The 23,368-nt window shown below is 50.7% G+C and overlaps 1 protein-coding gene across 1 annotated transcript in view; it reads right to left on the bottom strand.

Annotated features, from left to right (window-relative positions):
* The window catches only part of JPH3 (junctophilin 3), a 66,645-nt gene that overhangs the window by 26,676 nt on the left and 16,601 nt on the right, over positions 1-23,368 (bottom strand). The window contains exon 2 of the mRNA XM_056862205.1: positions 20,162-20,939. Within this exon, the coding sequence (XP_056718183.1) occupies positions 20,162-20,939 (778 nt within the window). The remainder of the gene's footprint in view (positions 1-20,161; positions 20,940-23,368) is intronic.

Here is a 23,368-nt window from a genome sequence, read left to right as displayed (position 1 = left end):
TTTCTCCAGGTGAACTGATCTCTTATCGGTTGGAGATCAGTTGTAATAGCAGCTGATCTCCAGCTACTACCTGGATGTTGGCAACCCTATGTCAGGGCCAATTCACATGCTACCAAAATCTTTGTGTCCACCAGGAGGACTTTTGCATCACGCGCGTCTCAGGAGTTCTGTGCCTCAAAGGTGTGCAGGGGCTGTATTCCAATTGTGACCACGGCACACATGAAGAAAGACGTTCAGCCTTCCTCCCCGGGGGCCATTTTTGCAGACTGAAACAGCCCCTGGGAGTGGCTCCTTTCCCACACGGTATCATTACTAGAGAGTCCCAAATGGATCTCCTAGGAAAGAGCAGGGGTGGGGGGATGCTAGTGAGATCTTTCTGCCAGTCCCCAAACAGAGAAGAGTGGAATTTATATTCTGGCATTCTCACACTGACAATCTGTCCCAGAATCCAGCCTCTGTTCTCTCTTCTCCCCCCCCCCGCCCCTCCTGTATAAGTGCTGGTCCACGACCAAGATCATTGCTGTTGCCATGACGACCAGCTGGATCTTTTCGGATGGGAACTTCAGGCCCCTTCATCCAGAGAGTCAGTTTCCGAATCTCACTTCAGATTTGCTTTCCTTTGGGCATGAAATTTTGGGAGCTCCCCCCTCCACCCACCCATTTTTTTTATCCTTGGTGTTTAAAAAAAAAAAAAAACCTCCCTTGCCTGACTGTCAGAAAGGAAAAAGGGAAAACAGCTAGCAAAACAGTCTCCAAGCATGAATGGGAAATGCCTCCCTGCCCCCCAAAATTGCCATTAAAATTAATTAGTTGTGTGGTGGTAGAAGTGAAAAGTGCTGTCAAGTCGCAGCCGACTTGGGGCAATTCCATAGGGCTTTCAAGGCAAGAGACAAACAGAGGTGGTTTGCCATTGCCTGCCTCTGCGTAGTGACCCCCTGGACTTCCTTGGTGGTCTCCCATCCAAGAACTAACCAGGGCTTACCCTGCTTAGCTTCTGAGATCTGATGAGATCGGGCTAGCCTGGGTCGACGTGCTGTTTATCACACAGAAATTCAGCAAAAGCTATCCCCTCCCCCTTCACAAGAGAAGTCTGGCAGGCGCATTTCTGCCTCTTGGATAGGGTTACCAACCTCCAGGTACTAGCTGGAGATCTCCTGTTATTACAACTGATCTCCAGCCAACAGAGATCAGTTCCCCTGGAGAAAATGGCCGCTTTGGCAACTGGACTCTATGGCATTGAAGTACCTCCCCTCTCCAAGCCCCACCCTCCTCAGGCTCCGCCTCAAAAGCCTCCCGCCGGGGGCAAACAGGGACCTGGCAACCCTACTATTAGACCACTAGCAAAAGGCACATGAGACCTGCCTGGAGAAAAAAACCCTGGCAACCCGACATTAACACTCAGCCTCTACTGTTCCCAGTGCAGTCGCGCCCAGGGTCACGGTCTTCCCTTCTGCCCTGAAGCAGCTCCATGAAAGAAACTAAGCAGGTGCCGCTCTCCTTGGCAATTCTGCTCTGTGCTGCACCTGTGGCGTTGCCTAGCTGTGTGAGCCAGGAGGACAGGTCTAAAATATTGGACGTGTCAGCAGGCAAGGGCTGGGGGTGTCAAAGCAGCTCACCCCCAAATCTGCAAGAACCTCAATGTCCTCCTCTGGACCTAAGAGGGCTGTTGACCCAAGAAAGCTGTTGGCATCATCTTAAGGAGCTGGCCCTTTGGGTAGGCATGAGCTTAGAAGGATAATCTCTGGGATCCGTGTGCATTAAATCCACCTGAGGCTGGCTGAGCTGGGTCAGAAGCCAAAGCCTTTAATTTCCTGGATTACCAAAGGATCAAGTAGCCCTCTTCTCCTTTGTCCCCACTGATAGGGCTGCCAACTCCAGGTTGGGAAATCCCTGGAGATCTGGTGGGTGGAGCCTGGGGAGGGTGCGTTTGGGAAGGGGTGGGACCTCAGAGATGTGTAATGCCATAGAGTCCGCTCTCCAAAACGGACTCTATGCCCTTTCTCCAGGGAACTGATCTCTATTGTCTGGAGATCATTTGGAGTTCCAGGAGATCTCCAGACCCCATTCCCCCACCCCTGGAGGTTGGCAACCCTATGTGGCTGTTTAGAGGCAACTAATGCAAAGTCCTGGCTGGAAACTCAGGTTCGAGAGCTTCTGTTCCTTTAAGAAGTCTGGGAGGGGGGACAGAAACCCCTCCTCTACCCTCACAGTATTACAGAAAAAAGAAATTCTGCACCTGCGTGGGGGTCCTCCTGCTAGAGTGAGTTTAGCAATCCAGTAGACTTCATTGGAAATCTTTGCTGAATTTGGCCAGCTTTCAAAATGCAACATTATTCACAGAACCTCTTCAGAAACCTTGCAGTAACTGACTAATCCCAGACACAAAGCACAGACTTTACCCTGGGCAACCCTATCGGGCCTTTCGCAGTTACCCCTGGTGTATAGAATGACAGTTTTTCCTGCCTGGGAGCTAAGGTGCATTCCCCTGGCAGCTGCGTCTCAGGTTGGCTCACTTATATTTAGACCTTTGCTCTCTGAATAGAATTGGTTGCACTGGTCACCCACACCCCCATGGTGAGGCGCAGGTGGCTCCACGCACCAGAGCCCGGTTAGAAGGGAGCTCAGCAGCGGCTGAGGCTGTTCAGAGGCAGTCTACCTCCGAATACCATTGCCAGGAGGCAACATCTGGGGAAGGCCTCAGCCTCTATTCCCTGTTGTTGGACCACCAGAGGAACTGGTTGGCCACTGTGTTAGACGGGATGAAGGACTCGGTGGACCACCAGTCTGATCCAGCAGGGCTCTTCTGATGTTCTCATCAGGGGAAGCCCTGGGCCTCTATGCCCTGTTGCTGGACCTCCAAAGGAACTGGTTGGCCACTGTGTTAGACGGGATGCTGGACTAGATGGACCACCGGTCTGATCCAGCAGGGCTCTTCTGATGTTCTTATCAGGGGAAGCCCTGGGCCTCTATGCCCTGTTGTTGGCCCTCAAAGAGGAACTGGTTGGACACTGTGTTAGATGGGATGCTGGACTAGATGGACCGCCAGTCTGATCCAGCAGGGCTCTTCTGACGTTCTTAAATTCTGGCTTGTTCCCTAACTTGTCTATGCAACATCTCAGGCGCGTGGCAAACTCCCCGTCTTCCCAAGCATTCCGCCTACTCCTCTTTAACTTGTCTCAGAGCCACCCCCATCCCCTGTTGGGAAGGAAGGAAGGAGAGAGTAGCGAAGCCCAGAAATATATGCATGGTTGCCAAGATGCCTGAAAACAAGCAACCCTGGGCGTGGGAGGCCTGCGCTTCTCTCCGTGGTGAAGAAGGCCGCTCGGCTGTCTCTGCTCTTTGCCTGGTGAACAAGGCAAGAGAGGGAAGGAGCCGATCTGCGCAGCACGAGGATGAGACGTGGGCACGGCAGAGCAAGGCCTGGATATGGACACACAGGGTTGCCAACTTCCAGGCAGGGCCCAGAGAACTCCTGGAATTACAACGGATCACCAGACAGCAGAGATCAGATCCTCTGGAGAAGAGTGCTGATTTGGAGGGTGGACTCTATGGCATTATACCCCACTGAGGTCCCTCTCCAAATGTCCTCCCCAGGCTCCACCCCAAAATATCTTCGAATTTTCCAACCCAGAGTTGGCAATCCTACGGCCACGTGGGCAAATCCCCCTCCCCATGAACACACGAAGCTGCCTTCTACTGAATCAGTCCCTCGGTCCATCAAAGTCAGTCTTGTCTACTCAGACTGGCAGTGGCTCTCCAGGGTCTCAGGTCGAGGTCTTTCACATCACCTGCTTGCCTAGCCCTTTTAACTGGAGATGCCGGGGATTGAACCTGGGACCTTCTGCATGCTGAGCAGATGCTCTACCAGCATGTTGCCCCAGAAGGTCGGACCAGAACCAACGGGTTGAAATTAAATCAAAAGTTTCCATCTAGTTATTAGGAAGGACTTTCTAACAGTTAGAGCAGTTCCTCAGTGGAACAGGCTTCCTCGGGAAGTGGTAAGCTCTCCTTCTCTGGATGTTTATAAGCAGAGGCTAGATGGCCACCTGTCAGCAATGCTGATTCTATGATCTCAGGCAGAAGATGAGAGGTAGAGCAGCTTGGCCATCTTCTGGGCATGGACCATGAGTCACATGGGGTGGGGGGGGAGGTAGTTGTGAATTTCCTGCATTGTGCAGGGGGTTGGACTAGATGACCCTGGTGGTACCTTCCAACTCTATGACTCTATGATTCTATGTCCTCAGGAATGAGATACCTGACCAACATTTTGCTTTTTAAATGACTTTGTGGACGCTGACCTAGTTTTTCTCCAGGACTGTTGGCAACCCTACACCTGAGCCCCAGCCTATCCTAACCAGAGTGCCACAATTGTTCGCTCCGTGTGTGTGGCAAGAGTGCCTGAGCTGTTTTCTCTTTGCAACGGAGAGCGGGAGAACAGCAGGCAGGCGCAAGGCAGGAAAGACGGAGGCAGGAGCCTGGGGAGAGGAAGGCCTAGCTGGATCCAATGGCTTCGCCCGGATCCAGGAAGGAGGCTTGACATCCCTCTCTCGCTCACAGCCCGGCCCCTCTCACACACTGCCGGCCTCCTCGGGAAAGCAACGCGGTGCCAAGAGTGAATCACCCGCATCTTCTTCCCCTTCCTGTCTCGCTACCCAGCCGGGCCACTTCTGCCTGCTTCCATCTGGCCGTGTGGTTTGCAAGAAGGGAGAAAAAGGCTGCAGGGACAGAATGTTCCACTCCAGACAGCAACTTTCCCAGCCACGCCCTCCCTCCGCATCTTGCCTGGCCCTGGGGACCTTGGCAATGGTCATGCTAGGAAAGGTTGAGGGCAGCAGGAAAAGAGGAAGACCCAACAAGAGATGGATTGACTCAATAAAGGAAGCCGCAGCCCTCAATTTGCAAGACCTGAGCAAGGCTGTCAAAGATAGGACATTTTGGAGGACTTTCATTCATAGGGTCGCCATGAGTCGGAAGCGACTTGACGGCACTTAACACACAAACACACACACATGAAGCCAGCTGGGTGACCTTGGGCTGGTCACAGTTCTCTTAAGAGTTCTCTCAGCCCCACCTACCTCACAGGGTGTCTGTCGTGGGGAGGTGAAGGGAAGGCGATTGTAAGCTGAATTGATTCTTCCTAAGCGGTAGAGAAAGTCGGCATACAAAAACCAACACTTCTTCAAGGAGAAGGCACTTGCTGCTCCTAGGCTGTGGAAGCCCCTTGTTCCTCTATGATACCACAATGTGCTTTATGTGGGGCTTAGATTACTGTTCTGCTGCCCTTGAAGACTGTCCGGAAGCTACAGTTGGTACTGAAAGCTGTAGCCAGAGCATTGACTGGAGTAGGTCATAAGGACCATATCAGTCCAGTCTTGTTCCATCTACACTAGATTTCTATTTGCTTCCAGGCTCAATTCAAGGCGCTGGTATTGAACTTCAAAGTCCTATGTGGCCTGGGACCAACATACTTTAAGGACCGCCTCCTTCCATGTGAACCTACCTGCATGCTCTGATCATCCTCCATGACCTTGCTGTTGGCCACTGTGTGAAACAGGGTGCTGGACTAGATGGACCACTGGTCTAGGGTTGCCAACCTCCAGGTGCTGCTTTGTGATCTCTCAGTATCACAACTGATCCCTATACATCAGTTCCCCTGGAGAAAATGGCTGCTTCAGAGGGTGGACTCTATGGCCTTATATATAGGGTTGCCAATCACCAGGTACTAGCTGGCAATTTCCTGCTATTACAACTGATCTCCAGCCGATAGAAATCCGTTCCCATGGAGAAAATGGCAGCTTCGGCCATTGGATTCTATGCCATTGAAGTCCCTTCCCTCCCCAAACTCCACGCTCCTCAAGCTCCGCCCCAAAAACCTCCCACCGGTGGCAAAGAGGGACCTGGCAACCCTACTTATACACCAATTAGGTCCTATCCTTCTCTAAACCCCGCCTTCCCCAGGCTTTACCCCCACAATATCTAGGTATTTCCCAGCCCAGAGTCTAGGGTTGGGAAATCCCTGGAGGTTTGGGGGTGGAACCCAGGAAGCACAGGCTTTGGGGAGAGGAGGGCCAGCAGTGAGGCATAGCACCATAGAGTCCACCCCCACCCCAAAGCATCCATTTTCTCCAGGGGAACTGATTTCTGTTGTCTGGAGATTAGCTGACATTCCAGGGGCTCTCGAGTCCCTATTTGACTGGTCTGAACTAGCAAGGCAGCCTTGACGTTCTCCACAGAGCATGCACACAGATCTTAACGTTCCTTGTTTGGAAGAACCTGTAGATTTCCCTCCTGGATCCCTTCTGGGATTGCAGGCCAGCGTGAAGCAATTCTGCATCATCCTTTTTCATTGCCAACTGATGGAAACGCAAGATGACACAGACCGGGGTGGGGGTGGTCCAGACAGGCGCTCGCTTTGTATGCTGTGTCCGTGGCTTGTTAACAGGCAAGGCTGGGGAAGGAAAGGGGAGGAGGCAGTGACAGCGACTGCCTTTCTGCATAGCGTTCAGAGGTTGCACAGAGCTGTTGTTCATGGAGGGTTGCCAGCCTCCAGGTACTGGCTGGAGATCTGCTATTACAACTGATTTCCAGCTGACAAATATCAGTTCCCCTGGAGAAAATGGCCACTTTGGTAATTGGACTCTATGGCATTGAAGTCCCTCCCCTCCCCTCCCCAAACCCCTTTTACTATTTGAAGGGCTGGGTAGGGTAGGGAGTAGGGTAGGGAGCTGTATCTATTGGCAGCAGAAGAGAGGATCTGCAATATTGGGTTCAAATTGTGGGCGGAAAAGTACCAGCTGGATATTAGGGGGAAAGTTTTTACAGTAAGACTTGTTCGACATTAGCAGAGGCTGGACAAGCACTTGTCAGGGATGCTCTAGGCTGATCCTGCATTGAGCAGGGGGTCGGACTAGATGGCCTGTCTGACCCCTTCCAACTCTATGGTTCTATGATTTGCAGGATGCTGAAGGTCCCCTCCCAGGAATGCCAGCCTCCAGGTGGGGTCTGGGGATCTTCTGGAATCACACCTTATCTCCAGACTACTGAGATCAGTTCCCCTGGAGAAAATGGCAGCTTTGGAGGGTGGACTCTGTGGTATTGTCCCCCACTGAGGTCCCTGCCCTCCCCAGGCTCCACCCCTAAATCTCCAGGAGTTTCCCAACCTGGAGCTGGCAACCCCATCCCCCACTGGTGGCCAGGGAAGACCCGAAAACCCTGTCTCTCCAGGGGAGGGTTGTTTGCTTCATCAGGTAGTAGCTGTAAAGAATCAGGTCAGGAACACATGAGCACATGAAGCTGCCTTCTACTGAATCAGACCCTTAACTGGAGATGCCGGGGATTGAACATGGGACCTTCTGCATGCCAAGCAGATGCTCTACCACTGAGCCATGGCCCCTCTCCGATCAGTTCCCCTGGAGAAAATAGATGCTTTGGAGGATAGACTCTTTGTCATGCAAGACCTGTTCCCTCTTTGGTCTTCGGGCTTGGAAAAGCCACACAGCCGTCCCCGGTCTCTGCCTAGAGACAATGCCCCGTTCCCTTCCTCCTAGGGTGCATCAGCTTCTCTCTGGGTAGTAACCGCTGCCACCAACAGTTGCGAATCTCCGGCTAGAGATCCAGCTCTCCATAAATTCACTGTCCTTTGAACGGTCTATCTTGTTGCCCCCTCGCCTGCTTTGCTGATACAGGCACAGAGCAATCCATTGCTCTTTTGTTCTTTTAGGATGGAGTTCTTGCCCCCCACACTTTACCATAGAATCATAGAGTTGGAAGGGGCCATGCAGGCCATCTAGCCCAACCCCCTGGTTAATGCAGGATCAGCCTAGAGCATCCCTGACAAGTGCTTGTCCAGCCTCTGCTTAAAGACTGCCAGAGAGGGGGAGCTCACCCACCTCCCGAGGCAGCTGATTCTACTGCCAAACAACTCTTACTATAAATTTCCCTCCCCTAATATCCAGCCGGTACCTTTCCACCTGCTCTACCAAAAGTGGGACCGAATGCACGTGGTGTTTACAAAGATTAGGGTTTGAGCATTCAAAATATAAGTTCATTCAACAAATAAAACAAGTTCACATGGTCTGTAAAAGCAGCAGGCTGAGCCGGGATAAAAAGAAATGGCGAAAACACAGATTCCTCTGAACCCTGAGCGTATGCCCCCAAACATGCCACCAAATTGTCTGCTTCCATGGCAGACATGCAGGACTTCCCTGGAAGATGAGTTGGCATGGAAAGGGATCATGAAGGTGTAAGATTTGTAACATTTTTCCAGCTTCAGACCTCGATGGAAGGGGGTGGAGAACATGCCACCACCTGTTGGCACAGCTCTTGAGAGTGGGACAGAGAGCTTGATGAGGGGTGTGGTACTCGGTATGACCCCACCATGGCGTGGGTTGACTCTATGAACCAGAAACTAGAGGAATTCCTCCAGGGGATCTCTTCCTCTTCTCCCGGTCTTCAGCAGTTTCATGGTCCCTCTGAGAACTGCTCGTGATGGTTGGGAGGACTCTCAGGTTAAGATTTTGATGCCACATGGAGGCAAAATCAGTGGAAATTATCTCTTTCTCTTGCAGAAGATAGGAGGGACAGTTTCCATTGACCCTACCTCCCATCTTTTTAATGCATCCCCTGTTTTGCCCCAACTCTGTTCCCCCAGGGTCTCCTGGCCTTCTAGAGCAGCTTTTCAGGGAAGCGCAGAAGGCTGCAGGAAGAAACGGGGAGGGATCTGTTCTGCGAACTCCTTCTGCTCATGCTTTACAAACAGAACTTCAAAACGCATGCTGCCCCTGCAACATATAAAGCCCTTTTAAACGTATAAAGGGGATGGGCTGTGGCTCAGTGTGGAAAGGGCTCTGCTTGGCATGCAGAAGGTCCCAGGTTCAATCCCCAGCATTCCAGTTAAAAGGCCCAGGCTGTAGGTAATGTAGGGTTGCCAACCTCCAGGTGGTGCTGGAGAAAGAAGGAACCTATGCTGAAAATTGTGGTAACTGTACAAAGAGGCAGCACATGGCTCAAAATAATAAACATCAATATCAAAAAACAACAATTGTGTTTGTCTTACTGTCAAATGTATTGAAAATAGACCACCAAAACAAATGAAAAGTGTGTCAAAAAACACACACAATAGCCTCGCAGGGCTAGCCTCGCAGGGCTTAAGGCAGGTGGTGGCTGGAGATCTCCTGGGATTACAACTGATCTCCAAGCAAAAGAGATCAATTCACCTGGACAAAATGGCCACTTTGGAAGGTGGATTCTATGGCATTATACCCCAGTGAAGTCCCATCCCTTCCCAAACCCCACTGTCCTCAGGCTCTACCCCCAAAATCTCCAAGTATTTCACAACCTGGAGCTGGCGACCCTAAGGTGATGTGAAAGACTTGTGCCTGGGACCCTGGAGAGCCGCTGCCAGTCTGAGCAGACAATGCTGACCTTGATGGACCAAGAGGGGTCTGATTCGGTACAAGTTGGCTTCATGTGTGCAACCACACCCAATTGAGATGAAGAAGAAGAGTGGGCTTTTATATGCCGACTTTCTCTACCACTTAAGGAAGAATCAAACCAGCTTGCAATCACCTTCCCTTCCCCTCCCCACAACAGACACCCTGTGAGGTAGGTGGGGCTGAGAGAGCTGGCTTCATGTGGAGGAGTGGGGAAACCAGCCCAGTTCACCAGATTAGCCTCAGCCGCTCATGTGGAGGAGTGGGGAATCAAACCCGGTTCTCCAGATCAGAGTCCAGCACTCCAAACCACCGCTCTTAACCACTACACCACGCTGGACATGTATCTCTTGTTTCTGGCACGCTCCCAAATGTGTGCCATGATTCTTCAGAGTTTCCAAGCCAGCTTCATGGTTACGTTGGGCCAGGCCAAGGAAGAGGACCTGGAATGTCCCTAACTAGGCCACTGGGAGGTCAAGGACCAGGCTGCAGAGGGGTACAAGTTGGCATGTTGGAATCCCAGGCTGGGCGGTGTGACTCCTCCACCCCGGGCCCTTCCCTCCCTGATGGATTCCAGCGAGAGACGCCAGCTTTGCTCTGTGCCATTCATAGAGCCTTTGACAGCCCTGCGCCATGAATGAGTCAGAGGAGAAGCCCATGATTTCCCGCCTGCCAGCGATGTGGCTTTATTGGAGGACGCAAGAGGAGGAACAATCGTTGATCTTAATCGCATCTGACTGTGGTTTCCATCTGACCCTCGTCAGTAAAGAGGACAGCGCCAAGAAGAGGGAGGAGACGAGGCCTCCAAAGCGCAAACCCTCCACCGCTCAGCCGCTCCCCGCACACACTCTCTTTGGAAGGACCCCCTTGGCTAGGCAAGGGGGGTGGGGAGAAACCCTTCTTCATGCATTCCACAAAGGCAGGACTGCAGTGGATTCTACCTCCCCTCCAAGGCTCTGCCTCCAGTAACCAGTGGAAAGACCAAGGGGCTCCAGTAAACCCCCAAAACAGAGAAGAGGCTGATCTAAGCTCCTCCCTGGTGCCTTGGAAGCCCCACCTTCTGTGGAAAGATGCCAGAACCAGGTAACGGGATCTAGCATTTGCTCTCCTGCTGAATGCAACAAGCAAGGGGCAATTGGTGTCCCCCCTCCACTGGTGTCAGGGCACTGCAGGGGAGAGGAGACCTAAGGACATTCACAATAACCTAGAGTGGCGCATTTCCCTTTGCCCCTCCTTGTGCTCATTCACAAACCAGGGAGGAGCATGAATTACGAATAGGCGCCCTTTCTGTTTGCAGCCGCCAGCTGCATCCTGCTCATGTCCTATTGCTTTTTAAAAACTTTGGAAATGTACGAGACAGCTTAGCTGTTACTGCTCACCTGTGCGTACAGCCTAGGGTTGCCAACCTCCAGGTACTAGCTGGAGATCTCCTGCTATTACAACTGATCTCCAGCCAATAGAGGTCAGTACACCTGGAGAAAATGGCCGCTTTGGCAATTGGACACTATGGCACTGAACTCCCTCCCCTTCCCAACCCCTGCCCTCCTCAGGCTCCGCCCCCAAAACCTCCCGCCGGCGGCAAAGGGGGACCTGGCAACCCTAGTACAGCTGGATGCCTTGAACCCCAGGTGGTGTCCAAGTAGTCAATCATGTTCAAATACTCCTTATTGCAAGCATGAACCACTTCTGGGTGGGTCAGCATTGGGAGATTCCTGGCAATGGTGGCATGGCCTTGCCTGCAATCGGGGCAAAGTGTGCGGTTAGAAGCATTTAAACATGGCTGCTCCATTTCCTTCAACGCCCCCCTGTAAGCATTTCTGCAGTGCAGAATGGATGCATCCAAGCTAGCTTTGAGATGCTGAAGCACAAAGGAGGGGCTGTGGCTCAGTGGTAGAGCATCTGCTTGGCATGCAGAAGGTCCCAGGTTCAATCCCCAGCATCTCCAGTTAAAGGGACTAAGCAAATAGGTGATGAGAAAGATCTCTACCTGAGACCCTGGAGAGCCATGGAGAGGGGCTGTGGCTCAGTGGTAGAGCATGTGCTTGGCATGCAGAAGGTCCCAGGTTCAATCCCCGGCATCTCCAGTTAGAGGGACTAGGCAGGTAGGTGATGTGAAAGACCCCCTGCCTGAGACCCTGGAGAGCCGCTGCGGGTCTGAGTAGACAATACTGACTTTGATGGACCGAGGGTCTGATTCAGTATAAGGTCGCTTCATATGTTCATGTGTTTACCCCTCTGACCTGAAAACATGGCAAAAGGCACTCTACATATGCTCAGTGGCCCTGTGATCTTTTACTGTCAGTTCACAGCTCTAGATCCAAACAAGCCCTGGTTGCACAGCTCTTGATGCCGGGCATACGCCCGAGAGGCTGCCCTGATCCCATGGCATTTTTGTGCTTCCTCATTCTCATTCACAAACCAAGGAGGCGCATGAATTATGAATGGGCGCCCTCTCTGCTCGCAGCACTGCCTGCGCTAATCGGCACTCTCGCAATGCTATTTAAAATAGGTCAGGGCGGGACATGGCTGGCTGCCGCTTTTCCTCAAAGATGAACTTTCACGCTTGGGTGGGCCCTTGGGAATCCTGCTTAGCCCTGACCCAGTTCACCTTAAATAAGCCCAGAGGATCTTCCTCCCGCACAACCCCAAACGGTTCCTGGCCAGGCCTAACCCAAAGCCAGATGACGGACGCTCCACCATCCATTCCTTCTCACTGATGGCTGTGAACGCGCTTCCCACACGCACAGCATGCCCCCCCTCTCTCGACAGTGAAATTTCTAAAATTAGCAAGGATGGCACAGGAATCTGCCCTTCACCTGAAGCCAAGGGGGAGAGAGGAGAGGGGCCGTGGCTCAGTGGTAGAGAATCTGCTTGGCATGCAGAAGGTCCCAGGTTCAATCCCCGGCATTTCCAGTTAAAGGAGCCAGGCAAGTAGGTGATGGGAAAGACCTTTCTCTGCCTGAGACCCTGGAGAGTCGCTGCTGGTCTGAGTAGATAATACTGACTTTGATGGACCGAGGGTCTGATTCAGTAGAAGGCAGCTTCATGTGTTAGGGGAGGGGCTGTGGCTCAGTGGTAGAGCCTCTGCTTTGCACGGAGAAGGTCCCAGGTTCAATCCCCGGCATCTCCAGTTAAAAGCTCTATTTGTAGCCCAGTTTTTAATGACCTTTCTGCTCTCCCAGACGTTAGTGGCTTGGGGTTAAGAGCAAGAACACACAGCTGACAGCAGTGAACAGCAGCCAAAATTTAAAAGTGTTAAAAGTTGAGGATACCAATGTTATACAGAATAATTACCGGTACATACTAACGAGACAACTAAATAAGGTTATATTTGAAAGCATTTCATCATCTTTAATTTTTTTTAAAAAAAATGCTTTTTAAACTCCATATAAGCAAATTGATATTAGCAAATTAATTTTAGTTCTATTAACTATTCACTGACATGAAAGTATAATGTTTTAGTAAAGTAAAATATATAGATAAATATATAGCAGGTCAATGTAGTTTTAACCAACCAATATTACGTTGTGTAAGCAATTAATAGTTTTATATCAGTTCAGGTTAGAAGGATTATGAACCCATTCTGGTTATTCACAAACAGTAACTTGTCCTAGAGATGTATTGATAGGCAGAATTGTTATGTCGTGTGGTTTGTATGCTTTTTGTTGTATGTTGTTGTATGTTTTATAATATGTTGGGGGGGGGAATTAATTTTTAAAAAAGTTGAGGATACCAAACAGTCTATTGCCTTGGATTTTTTTATTGGTCTTGAACTGCTGCTGTGAACAGGCAAAGGCCAATTTGGCTCCTGCCCCCTCCATTCAGAACGGGAAAGGATGCAGTTCCAGCACTGAGCGTACAGATGACGGGTGGGGGGGAGGCAGGATGGGCTTCTGCTGTGCCCTCGTTGTGGAAAGCTCTCTCTGGAGAGAGTTCCCCCGCCATGGCTAAAAGGCACTTGGGCCTTGTTCTGAATGATCAGGCAGAAAGCCCCTAGGAAAACACGTTATTTACATTTAAATTGCTCATGCGTGGCATGTGTCCCAGAGGCATCTCTCTATTTCCCTTCTTCTTTTTTCCCAACAAGAAAGACATAAAAGAACCAGCAAAAGGGTTTTTACAATAGCCAAGGCGCCCACTGCAGCAGAGGCAGATAAAAGGAATGGGCCCTTCAATTCTTCGCCAGGCTCTTTCCTTTTCCTTCACTATATTTATTCAAAAGACTGGGGGTGGGGGGTGTTGTTTGCAGGGCTTTTTGCTATCCAGAGCAATCGGTGCTCTGCCTCCTAAGATCTCTGTTTCTCTCCTGATCACCTCGACTTCAGAGACCAGCCTTATTTCCACCCAGTTCCCCAGCAGAATCATAGAAGCACAGAGCTGGAAGGGACCACAATGGGCATCTAGTCCAACCCCCTGCATAATGCAGGAAATTCACAACTTCCTCTCCCCCCCTCCCCCAATGAACCCTACTCTATGCCCAGAGGAAGGCAAAAATCCTCCAGGATCCCTGGTCCAATCTGACCTGGAGGAAAATTCCTTCCCAACCCTAAAGTGGTGATCGGCATTACCCTGGGCATGTAAGAAAGCGTTGGCTCATCCCTACTTGCCCTCCCTCTCACAATCTGCCCAAATTCATAAATCCTGCCTGTTATAATGGGGAGGGGCCGTGGTTCAGTGGTAGTCCCTCACCCGTGGTAGGAGGTACAGCTGCCCAGTAATGGCGGGCCATCCCAATCAAGGAAGCCACGGCCTTCAGTTTGCAAGACCTGAGCAAGGCTGTTAATGACAGGATGTTTTGGAGGTCCTTCATTCATAGGGTCGCCGTAAGTCAGAAGCAACATGATGGCACTCAACACACACACAATGCCAGCAATGCCACCTTGGGAAATCAGTGCTGGATTGATACATCCACCAACAGTAGAGTTACCAACCTCCAGGTACTAGCTGGAGATCTCCTGCTATTACAACTGATCAACCTTAGAGTTGCCAGGTCCCTCTTCGCCACTGGTGGGAAGTTTTTGGGGGCAGAGCCTGAGGAGGGCGGGGTTTGGGGAAAGGAGGGACTTCAGTGCCATAGATTCCAATTGCCAAAGTGGCCATTTTCTCCAGGTGAACTGATCTCTGTCGGCTGGAGATCACTTGTAATAGAAGGAGATGTCCAGCTAGTACCTGGAGGCTGGCAACCCTACCCGCCCTCCTCAGGCTCCACCCCAAAAACCTCCTGCCGGTGGCGAGAAGGGACCTGGCCCCCCTAACCAAGGGAGAGCCAGCCTTAGTTAGTCATGTTCCATCATCTGTTTTTCTCTCCTGGTTTGATTTTAAAGTTCCATTCATCTTTACAAACCCCCATCAAACGCGTAAGCCTGCGCAGCGTGCCCACCGAGTCAATTCACATTTGCAGATAAGGGAGCAGGAAGGCTTTGCGATGAAGGGTTTTTAAGTGTCACTTTGAATCTGCCGTGTGATTGAAGCACACAACTAATCTAATCCATTTAAACCTGGACTGCCCCAGCCCCTCCGCCCTTCCCTTCCTCCTTTAATTCATGCCCATTCAGAAAAATTGAGAGGAGAATGCTCGGCCACCGTAAACAAACTTCGCTGCAAGGTGCCACGTGACTCTGGAGCACTGTTGAGCAGCCAAGGAGATTCCCCTCCCTGCCGGTTCCCTTCCGGGCAAGGGTTGGATTTCCATTCACGGGCCTGCCATAGTAGCTCATGAGCATCTGCCAGGAATGTTTGCATATATCCAAAAAGTCCTTTGCAGAAGGGTGGCTGGATTTGTTTTGGACCTCTTCGTTCTGAATGGATCGTTGGCACGTTCCCCTCCAATCACCCACTCACTCTGCACCCTGCTCACAAATTCAAGGGATTCTCTCAAGAATGCCAACAGAGGATCGCTAGGAATTCAGGCTGGCTTTACCAGGGAGAAGCCTGGTGAATTTGCAAAGGGCTGCTGCTGCATCTACGGTTGCCAGCTCTGGATTGGGAAATCCCTGGAGATTTGAGGGGAGAGCCTGAGGAGAGCAGGGTTTGTGGAGGAGAAGGGCTTTAGCGGGGTATAATGCCATAGACTCCACCCTCCAAAACAACCAGTTACTCCAGGGGAACTGATCTCTGTGGTCTGGAGATCAGTTGCAGTTCCAGATCTCCAGGCCCCACTCGGAGGCCTGCAAGTCCTCTAGCTGCATCCACCCGGGAAAAGTCCTGGATCCCTCAGTGGTGTTCATAGCCTTGGGTGGCATTCATGTGTTTGGGAGAGGTGGCATGGGCCAGATCCTCATTCCCAGCTTTCCAGTTAGTTGCCAACCACTGTTTCCTCCCTCCTTGCCAGGGCCATCCCTGCAAGAGCTTCTGGCAAACTCTCAGGCTCTCACTGTACTTATTCAATCTCAGAATAAGCGACCATCAGTCTTGGAAGTACAAAAAGTTACTAGCTCTCAATAAGTTTGACTGGCCAGCTTGCCTGACCTGCTAATTGCTTGCGGCACATGGGCAGGGGACAGATGAACAAATAGGGTTGCCAGGTCCGGGTTGGGAAATACCTGGAGATTTTAGGGGTGGAACCTGAGGAGGGTAGAGTTTGGGTAGGGGCAGGACTTCAATGGGGTAGAATGCCCTAGAGCCCACCTTCCAAAGCAGCCATTTTCTCCAGGGGAACTGATCTCGGTCGCATGGAGATCAGTTGTAAGAGTGGGAGATCTCCTGCCACCACCTGGAGATTGGCATCCCTTTGAACAAGCTCTTTTTCAGTTGCAAGCCAAGGGCTTGCTGATCCCCTGGAGGCGATTCTGAGTCAATGAGCAGGTGACCCACAATGGCACAGGGGCTTGTTTCACAGTGATATAGAAAAATACTGCCATTTGAGAACAGGCTAATCCTCCGCAGGGTTTGTGTGACTCCAAGGTTTGTACAGACAGAACAGGGGCCTACCGAAAAGGCAAGCAGAGAGCTTCAAGGCCAGCATGGCTGAAGCATCACAGTCCCTCCCTTCTGACTGCAGCTCACTGAACCTTGCCAAAAACCTCTTGCCAAAATGAGGGGATGCTCCGGAGCAACCTGTGAAGCAGCAGAGGAAATCCAAGAAGCCTTAGTGGTCACCTCTGGAATGGATCCCAGTTGTAACCACAGACAGATGTGCCATGCATGCAGGGAAACAGAACGAGGGAGTCTGGGAAATGGGTCATGGTGTTCACCTGCGCACCTCCTCCTCCCCCACCCCAGATCTTGCTTTGCTGGAAACTTTAGGGCTTCCTGGCAAGACACCCCTTTTTAGTGGCTGAGGCAGTGGCTAAAGTTGCAAGCAGTTAAGAACGCTGGAAAGAAGGGAGAGAAAGGACTAAAGAAAGAATGAAAGTATGAAAGAAAGGAACAAAAGAATGAAAGAAAGAACAAAAATGCGAAGGAACGAACGAATGACAGAATCAAAGAAAGAACCAAAGTGCGAAAGGAAGTACAATAGAATGAAGGAACGAAAGAACGTCAAGTCAGGTTTATTAATATGGTCAACTGACCAATCACATGCCAACACATCAAAATTTCCAGACACAATAGTTTTGCACCACAGAATCACAGACTGCCCATACATATAAAGGTGTAAGGTCAATAAAAGCAACCCCTGGTTCAAATTATCACATTAAAATTGATAAAATTGTAAAATATTCTAACAATCATTCTCTAATAAAGCTCTGAGTATTTTAATAGCAACAGCGCAGAACTTGGCAGTTTGGAGCATAAACTGAGGGTCTTCTCCTAATAAGAACGAAAGAATGAAAAAACAGAAGAATGAAAGATCAAAAGAAAGTATGAAAGAAAGAACAAAGGAAAGAAAGAATTACGGTGTTGCAGAGTAAATGCTCGTTTTTGGTGAATTACACCTGGAAGATCAGTGTAATTAAACATCCGGAGCAAAACTGGATCTTTCCCTTGGGTGCTCAGCATTACTCAGTGATGATGATGCTTATCGGAAAGTTGGTGTCTGATGGAAACGGGCTGTCTTCCTATAGCGTGCAGGAATTAGGGGGGCTGGGAAGCCCTTACCTGCTGGCAGCAGGGAACTGAGTCCAGGATGCATGCCAACGTTTGGGCTTTTAACCAAGACCTTTTCTGGAAACCAAGTGGACCCATTTGGTGATCTTCCCTCCCTCCCACCGACCCCCTACCCCAAAAGAAAAGGAGAGGCTATCTATAGCTTTCTGCCAAGAGAAATGTTGCTCTCCATTCTGGACAGGGACTAGCTCGCCCCTGGGGCAGGGAAAACTGCTCAAATTCCTGAAAACCAAGATCAAAACTTTTGGATACCCACCCAAATTGTTGAAGACTTTCTATTCCTCGGCTCCATCATCAACCAAAAGGGAGACGGCAGCCAAGAAATCAGAAGGAGATTGAGACTGGGAAGGGCAGCCATGAAGGAGCTAGAAAAGATTTAGAAGTGTAAGGATGTGTCACTGGCCACCAAGACGAGATTAATTCATGCCATCGTATTCCCTATTACTATGTATGGGTGTGAAAGCTGGACAGTGAAGAAAGCTGATAGGAAGAAAATAGATTCCTTTGAAATGTGGTGTTGGAGGAGAGTGTTACGGTTTCCGTGGACTGCCAAAAAAAAAAAAAAAATCAGTGGGTTACAGATCAAATCAAGCCTGAACTCTCCCTAGAAGCAAAAATGACTAAACTGAGGCTATCGTACTTTGGTCACATTATGAGAAGACAAGAGTCACAGGAAAAGACAATCATGCTTGGAAAAGTTGAGGGCAGCAGGAAAAGAGGAAGACCCAACAAGAGATGGATAGACTCAGTAAAGGAAGCCACAGCCCTCAATTCGCAAGGCCTGAGCAAGGCTGTCAAGGATAGGACATTTTGGAGGACGTTGATTCATAGGGTCGCCATGATTCGGAAATGACTTGATGGCACTGAACACAACAAGGCTGAGGGACAGGATAATTCTTTGTCCCGGTAGAGGGTCATTTTAGACATCTTGGTCACTGGATGTTTGGGATTTTTTTCTCCAGTTCTACCTTCCCTCAAAGCCAAATTATGAATTCTAAACAGCTTCAACTCTGAACTGTAAATTGTAGAAATTAACCTCCACGTCTATGCGTGTATTTTTTAAAGAATTAGCAGTGGAATTGGGATTTGGCAGCTGGGACTTTTGCAGATGATTATTTTGTCACTTTGAGGGCTGTCTACAAAGCGCTTGACAGCCCCGTACAAAGCTGCCTTTGTCTGAATGAGACCGTTAGCGTGTCAAGGTCAGTCTTGTCTCCTGTGACTGGCAAGAGCCTCTAAAGCAGAGAAAGGCCTATTCTCAGCACCTGTAACCTGAGATTGTTTACCTGGACATGCCCAGGACTGAACCGGGGACATCCTGCATGCAAAGCAGATGCTCTACCACTGAGCCACGGCCCCATCTTTACAACAACAACAGTCTGTTCACACAGTGGCCAACCAGGTGCCTCTAGGAAGCCCACAAACAAGACGACTACAGCATTAGCCTGCCTGTGTTCCACAGCACCTATTATAATAGGCCTGCTCCTCTGATCCTGGAGATGATAGGTATGCATCATAACTTGTATTCATTTTGACTAGTAGCCATGGATAGCCCTCTCCTCCATGAACATGTCCATTCCCCTCTTAAAGCCTTCCAAGTTGGCAGCCATCACCACATCCTGGGGCAGGGAGTTCCACACTTTAACTCACAACAAAGAAACACCTCTCAGCTCTGAGCATCAACCAGCCAACCTGACGTGGGCCCAAAAACATGAATTGAGTCCTGGAGCAGGTTGAGGCAAGTAGTCCCGGCAGCGGTGGTAGCCCCGTGGGGTCCACTCGGCTGTGCCGATGCTACTGCCCCTGGAGACAGGCTTGCTCATTTGCCAGGATCCGAGATGTGGCCAGCGCCACGGGGGCCACTTGGCTGTGCTTGCTCCTGGCCACCTGCAGCCCTCTGAGGCAGAAGCTCGCCAGGAGTTTCCCCTGTAAGCTCCAGAGCCAGTCCGGCCCTGTCTAGGCCCAGACTGTGCAGAATAATACACAGTACTGTGCAGAATAATTACAATTCGGCACCTTTTATTAGGGGACTCAATGGATAGCTCCAATCTCCTTGCTGGAGAACACTAAGTAATTCCCACATAGAATCATAGAGTTGGAAGGGACCACCAGGGTCATCTAGTCCAACCCCCTGCACAATGCAGGAAATTCACAACTACCTTCCCCACACACCTCCAGTGACCCCTACTCCATCCCCAGAAGATGGCCAAGGTCCCCTCCCTCTTATGATCTGCTTAAGGTCATAGAATCAGCATTGCTGACAGATGGCCATCTAACCTCTTCTTTAAAACCTCCAGGGAAGGAGAGCTCACCACCTCCAGAGGAAGCCTGTTCCACTGAGGAACTGCTGTAACTGTTAGAAAATTCCTCCTAATGTCTAGACGGAAACCTTTTTGATTTAATTTCAACCCGTGGGTTCTCGTCTGACCTTCTGGGGCAACAGAAAACAACTCGGCACCCTGCCATGATAAGACCTGACATGATGCCGGCTCTGCGCTCTAACCTATGCCAGGTTACGGCTCTTCCAGCCTCAACCTAGCCTCATAAAGATGCCCACCTGGACTTTGCGGTCAGATTCCAGACATATTATGTCCTCTACCCACACCCCTGGCAAAAGAGGGACCACAAATAAACAGCCTCCTCTTCCTCTGACAACTCAGCGTGGCAAAGGGGCGCAGCCTTACCTGGAAGCCGCGATCTCCGCTTTCTGCTTGGCGATGGTGGCGGCATGCTCCGCGGCCTCGATGGCACGGTCCACCTTCTCGCGGATCTTGCTGGCCCTCAGCGGGATGAGGTTCTTCCGCTTCCCACTAACCAGGACGTTTTGTTTGTATTTCCCCTCTTCCTTGGTGCCGTCCGGGAAGGTCATGCAGCCGTAGCCATGGCGCTTGTTGCCGGCCCACTCCCCTTCGTACTTGAGCCCATCCGAGCGCTGGCTGACCCCGAACCCGGACCGCTTGTCGTTCTTCCACTCCCCGATGTAGATCTCCGTGGTGGTGGCGTCAATGTCATCCTCGATGACCGACAGCTCCGCTTCCCCTTCGCCCAGGCTGATGGTGGAGTTGATGTCACTGGCGGTGGAGCTGACGGTGCTCAAACCCGCCTCGCTGCGGAAGGAGCTCTGCTTGCTCCGTTGGCTGGCCAAGGAGCTCTTCGATTCGGATTTGCGCAGCTTGAGCCCGCTCAGCAGGGACCGGCGGAAGAGGCCCTTCTTCTTGTTCTTGAGGATCTCCGCGTCGCTGTGAGCCATCAGGACGAATCCACCGCGGGAGACCGCGGGGCTTCCGGCCATGGCGGGCGAGGAGTCGGGGTGCAGCGCCGTGCCATTGGTGTGCTCGCTGCGCAGAGAGTTGATGGAGGTCCTTAGGGGTGACCGGATAACAGCAGCCATGCCATACGGTACGCTCTGCCGGACCCCGTATCCCTGGCGCATCCCCCCGAGCCACTGGCCCTGGTACGTCCCTGAGAGCAAAGAGGCAGGAGAAGGAATCATGGTTAGCAAACTGACATCAACTAGACAGCCTGAGCCAGACAAAAGCGAGGAGGAGGAGGAGGAGGAGAGTTGGTTTTTATATGCCGACTTTCGCTACCACTTAAGGAAGAATCAAACCGGCTTACAATCACCTTCCCTTCCCCACAACAGACACCTTGCGAGGTAGGTGGGGCTGAGAGAGTGTGACTCGCCCAAGGTCACCCAGCTGGCTTCACGTGCAGGAGTGGGGAAACAAATCCAGTTCACAAGATTAGCCACTCATATGGAGGAGTGGGGAATCAAACCCGGTTCTCCAGATCAGACTCCACTGCTCCAAACCACTGCTCTTAACCACTACACCAAGCTGGCTCTCGGCTGAGTTCCTGGGCAGTTTTGGAAGACTCTAGTGGCATTTCACTTTGTACAATTTAAAAGGGGGGGGGGATGAAATTGTTAGAAAGTATTTTTCCAAATTCTCACTGCCCACAGAAGCTGAGTTTTGGGGATGGGTTTTTTTTTTTTTCTGTGTCTGTGTTTTGTTTTCAACAGCTAAAGAAAAGTTGTTTTCCTACCACAAAAACTACATTCCTGCAAGTCTAGGTGGGTTTTGCAGGATACCAGCTGCTTGAAGGCAGGAACACTGCACAGCAGTTCCCTATCAGTCCAGAAGAGGGCAGTGGTATTTATTATGCAGCCAAAAACACCAACCGTGGCAAACTTTATTAATTATATTACTAGCCCGCTTTCCCTCTCAGAGTGGCTCGCACGCATTTCCTAGGTGGTCTTCCATCTATTTGTTTACTTAATTAATTTATGTGTCACCTTCCAACTAAACAAAAGCCCCAAAGGTGGTTTTCAACATACTAAGCTCTTACAATAAAACCAATAAAGCCACTTCAAAAATGACAGGGTTCCAACTTCCCATTCCCACCCCCAGCAGTGACATTTTTCAGTGCTGCTCAAAGACAACCCCATCCTTAAGATTAAAAATCAAAGACTCTGCCCTGATCTGAGAATTTAGATTTTCTTACCCCTTGGCTGGTTGAGTATAAGCTATTTTGTCCATACTGACTGATGAAGCATCATGTACAATCCAGAAGTTTCCATACTCTCACCAGAACAAAGCTATTGGACCAGTGTAGGATAAAGTAGAGTTGCCAACCTCCAGCTGGGGTCAACAGATCAGTTCCCCTGAAGAAAATGGCTGCTTTGGAGGGTGGATTTTATGGCATTATAACCCACAAAGGCCTCTCCAAACCCCACCCACCCCAAGCTCCACCCAAATCTTCAGGAATTTCACAACCCAGAATTGGCGAGCCTAGTTGGCATCCCAGGAAGAGGAGGAGGGAAAGGAGGAGGAGAGTTGGTTTTTATATGCCGACTTTATCACTTAAGGAAGAATCAAACCAGTTTACAATCCCCTTCCCCTCCCCTGTGAGGTAGGTGGGGCGAGAGAGCTGTGACTAGCCCAAGGTCACCCAGCTGGCTTCATGTGTAGGAGGGGGGAAAACAAATCCAGTTCACCAGATTAGCCTCCACCACTCACGTGGAGGAGTGGGGAATTGAACCCAGTTCTCCAGATTAGAGTCTGCCGTTCATGTGGAGGAGTGGGGAATCAAACCCGGTTCTCTAGATCATATCCCACCACTCCAAACCACCCCTCTTAACCACACTGGCTCCTCGGCCCCCTGGGGGTTGGTGACCCTAACTGTAAACAACACAGGCCAGGGGTCCTGTCTTTTGCTCTGAATGCTGAGATCTCTCTCTCTACAAGCAAGAAATAAACAAGAAAAAGGAGGTGACGTAGTGATTAAAGCACACCCCGATGTGGGTCCAGAAGGAGAGTGAGTTTTGGATTCGTGTGCAGCCAGAAGGCAGCCTTCGAGTCAATCCTCCCTGCTCAATGTAGAAAACCCAAAGTTTAGAGCGTCCCAACCAGTCCAGCCTCTACTTGGAGACCTGCAGCAAGGGAGAGGCTGCGAGATCGAGTGTGGGAGCGTGCTTCCCGATCTACCCGCCAGGGAGTCCCAGCGACCCCGACTTGGCAGCGAAGCATCTCAGATAAGGAACGAGGCAAGTGAGCTCAGCCACAGGCCAATGACACCCAAGCCCTGCGTCTCCTTAACAAATCAATTCCGTAGCTCAAGTAAGTGCCTTCACGTTCCGTGCACCCCTGCGCATCCGCCCCTGGGCATATTAAGGGTGTACAGTGGGGAGAGTCTGCAAAAGACACCTTCTTTGACTCACTTAAGCTTTGCCTCCGCCACCACGCGCATAAAGACAGAGGCAGAACTCAACAGATAGGATTAATGGAGGATTTATAGGATTAGCGTGGGGAAATAGGGAAAGATTAGGGATTAGGATGAAGACCAAGAGGAGGAGGTGGGTTTAGGGTGGAGCATCAGAACTGAAGCTGCTG

The sequence above is a fragment of the Euleptes europaea genome, chromosome 17, assembly GCF_029931775.1.
Source record: "Euleptes europaea isolate rEulEur1 chromosome 17, rEulEur1.hap1, whole genome shotgun sequence".
NCBI classification, from domain to species: Eukaryota; Metazoa; Chordata; class Lepidosauria; order Squamata; family Sphaerodactylidae; genus Euleptes; species Euleptes europaea.
Note: the sequence above shows the minus strand (reverse complement) of the source record. Positions and strands in the feature narration are given on the sequence as shown.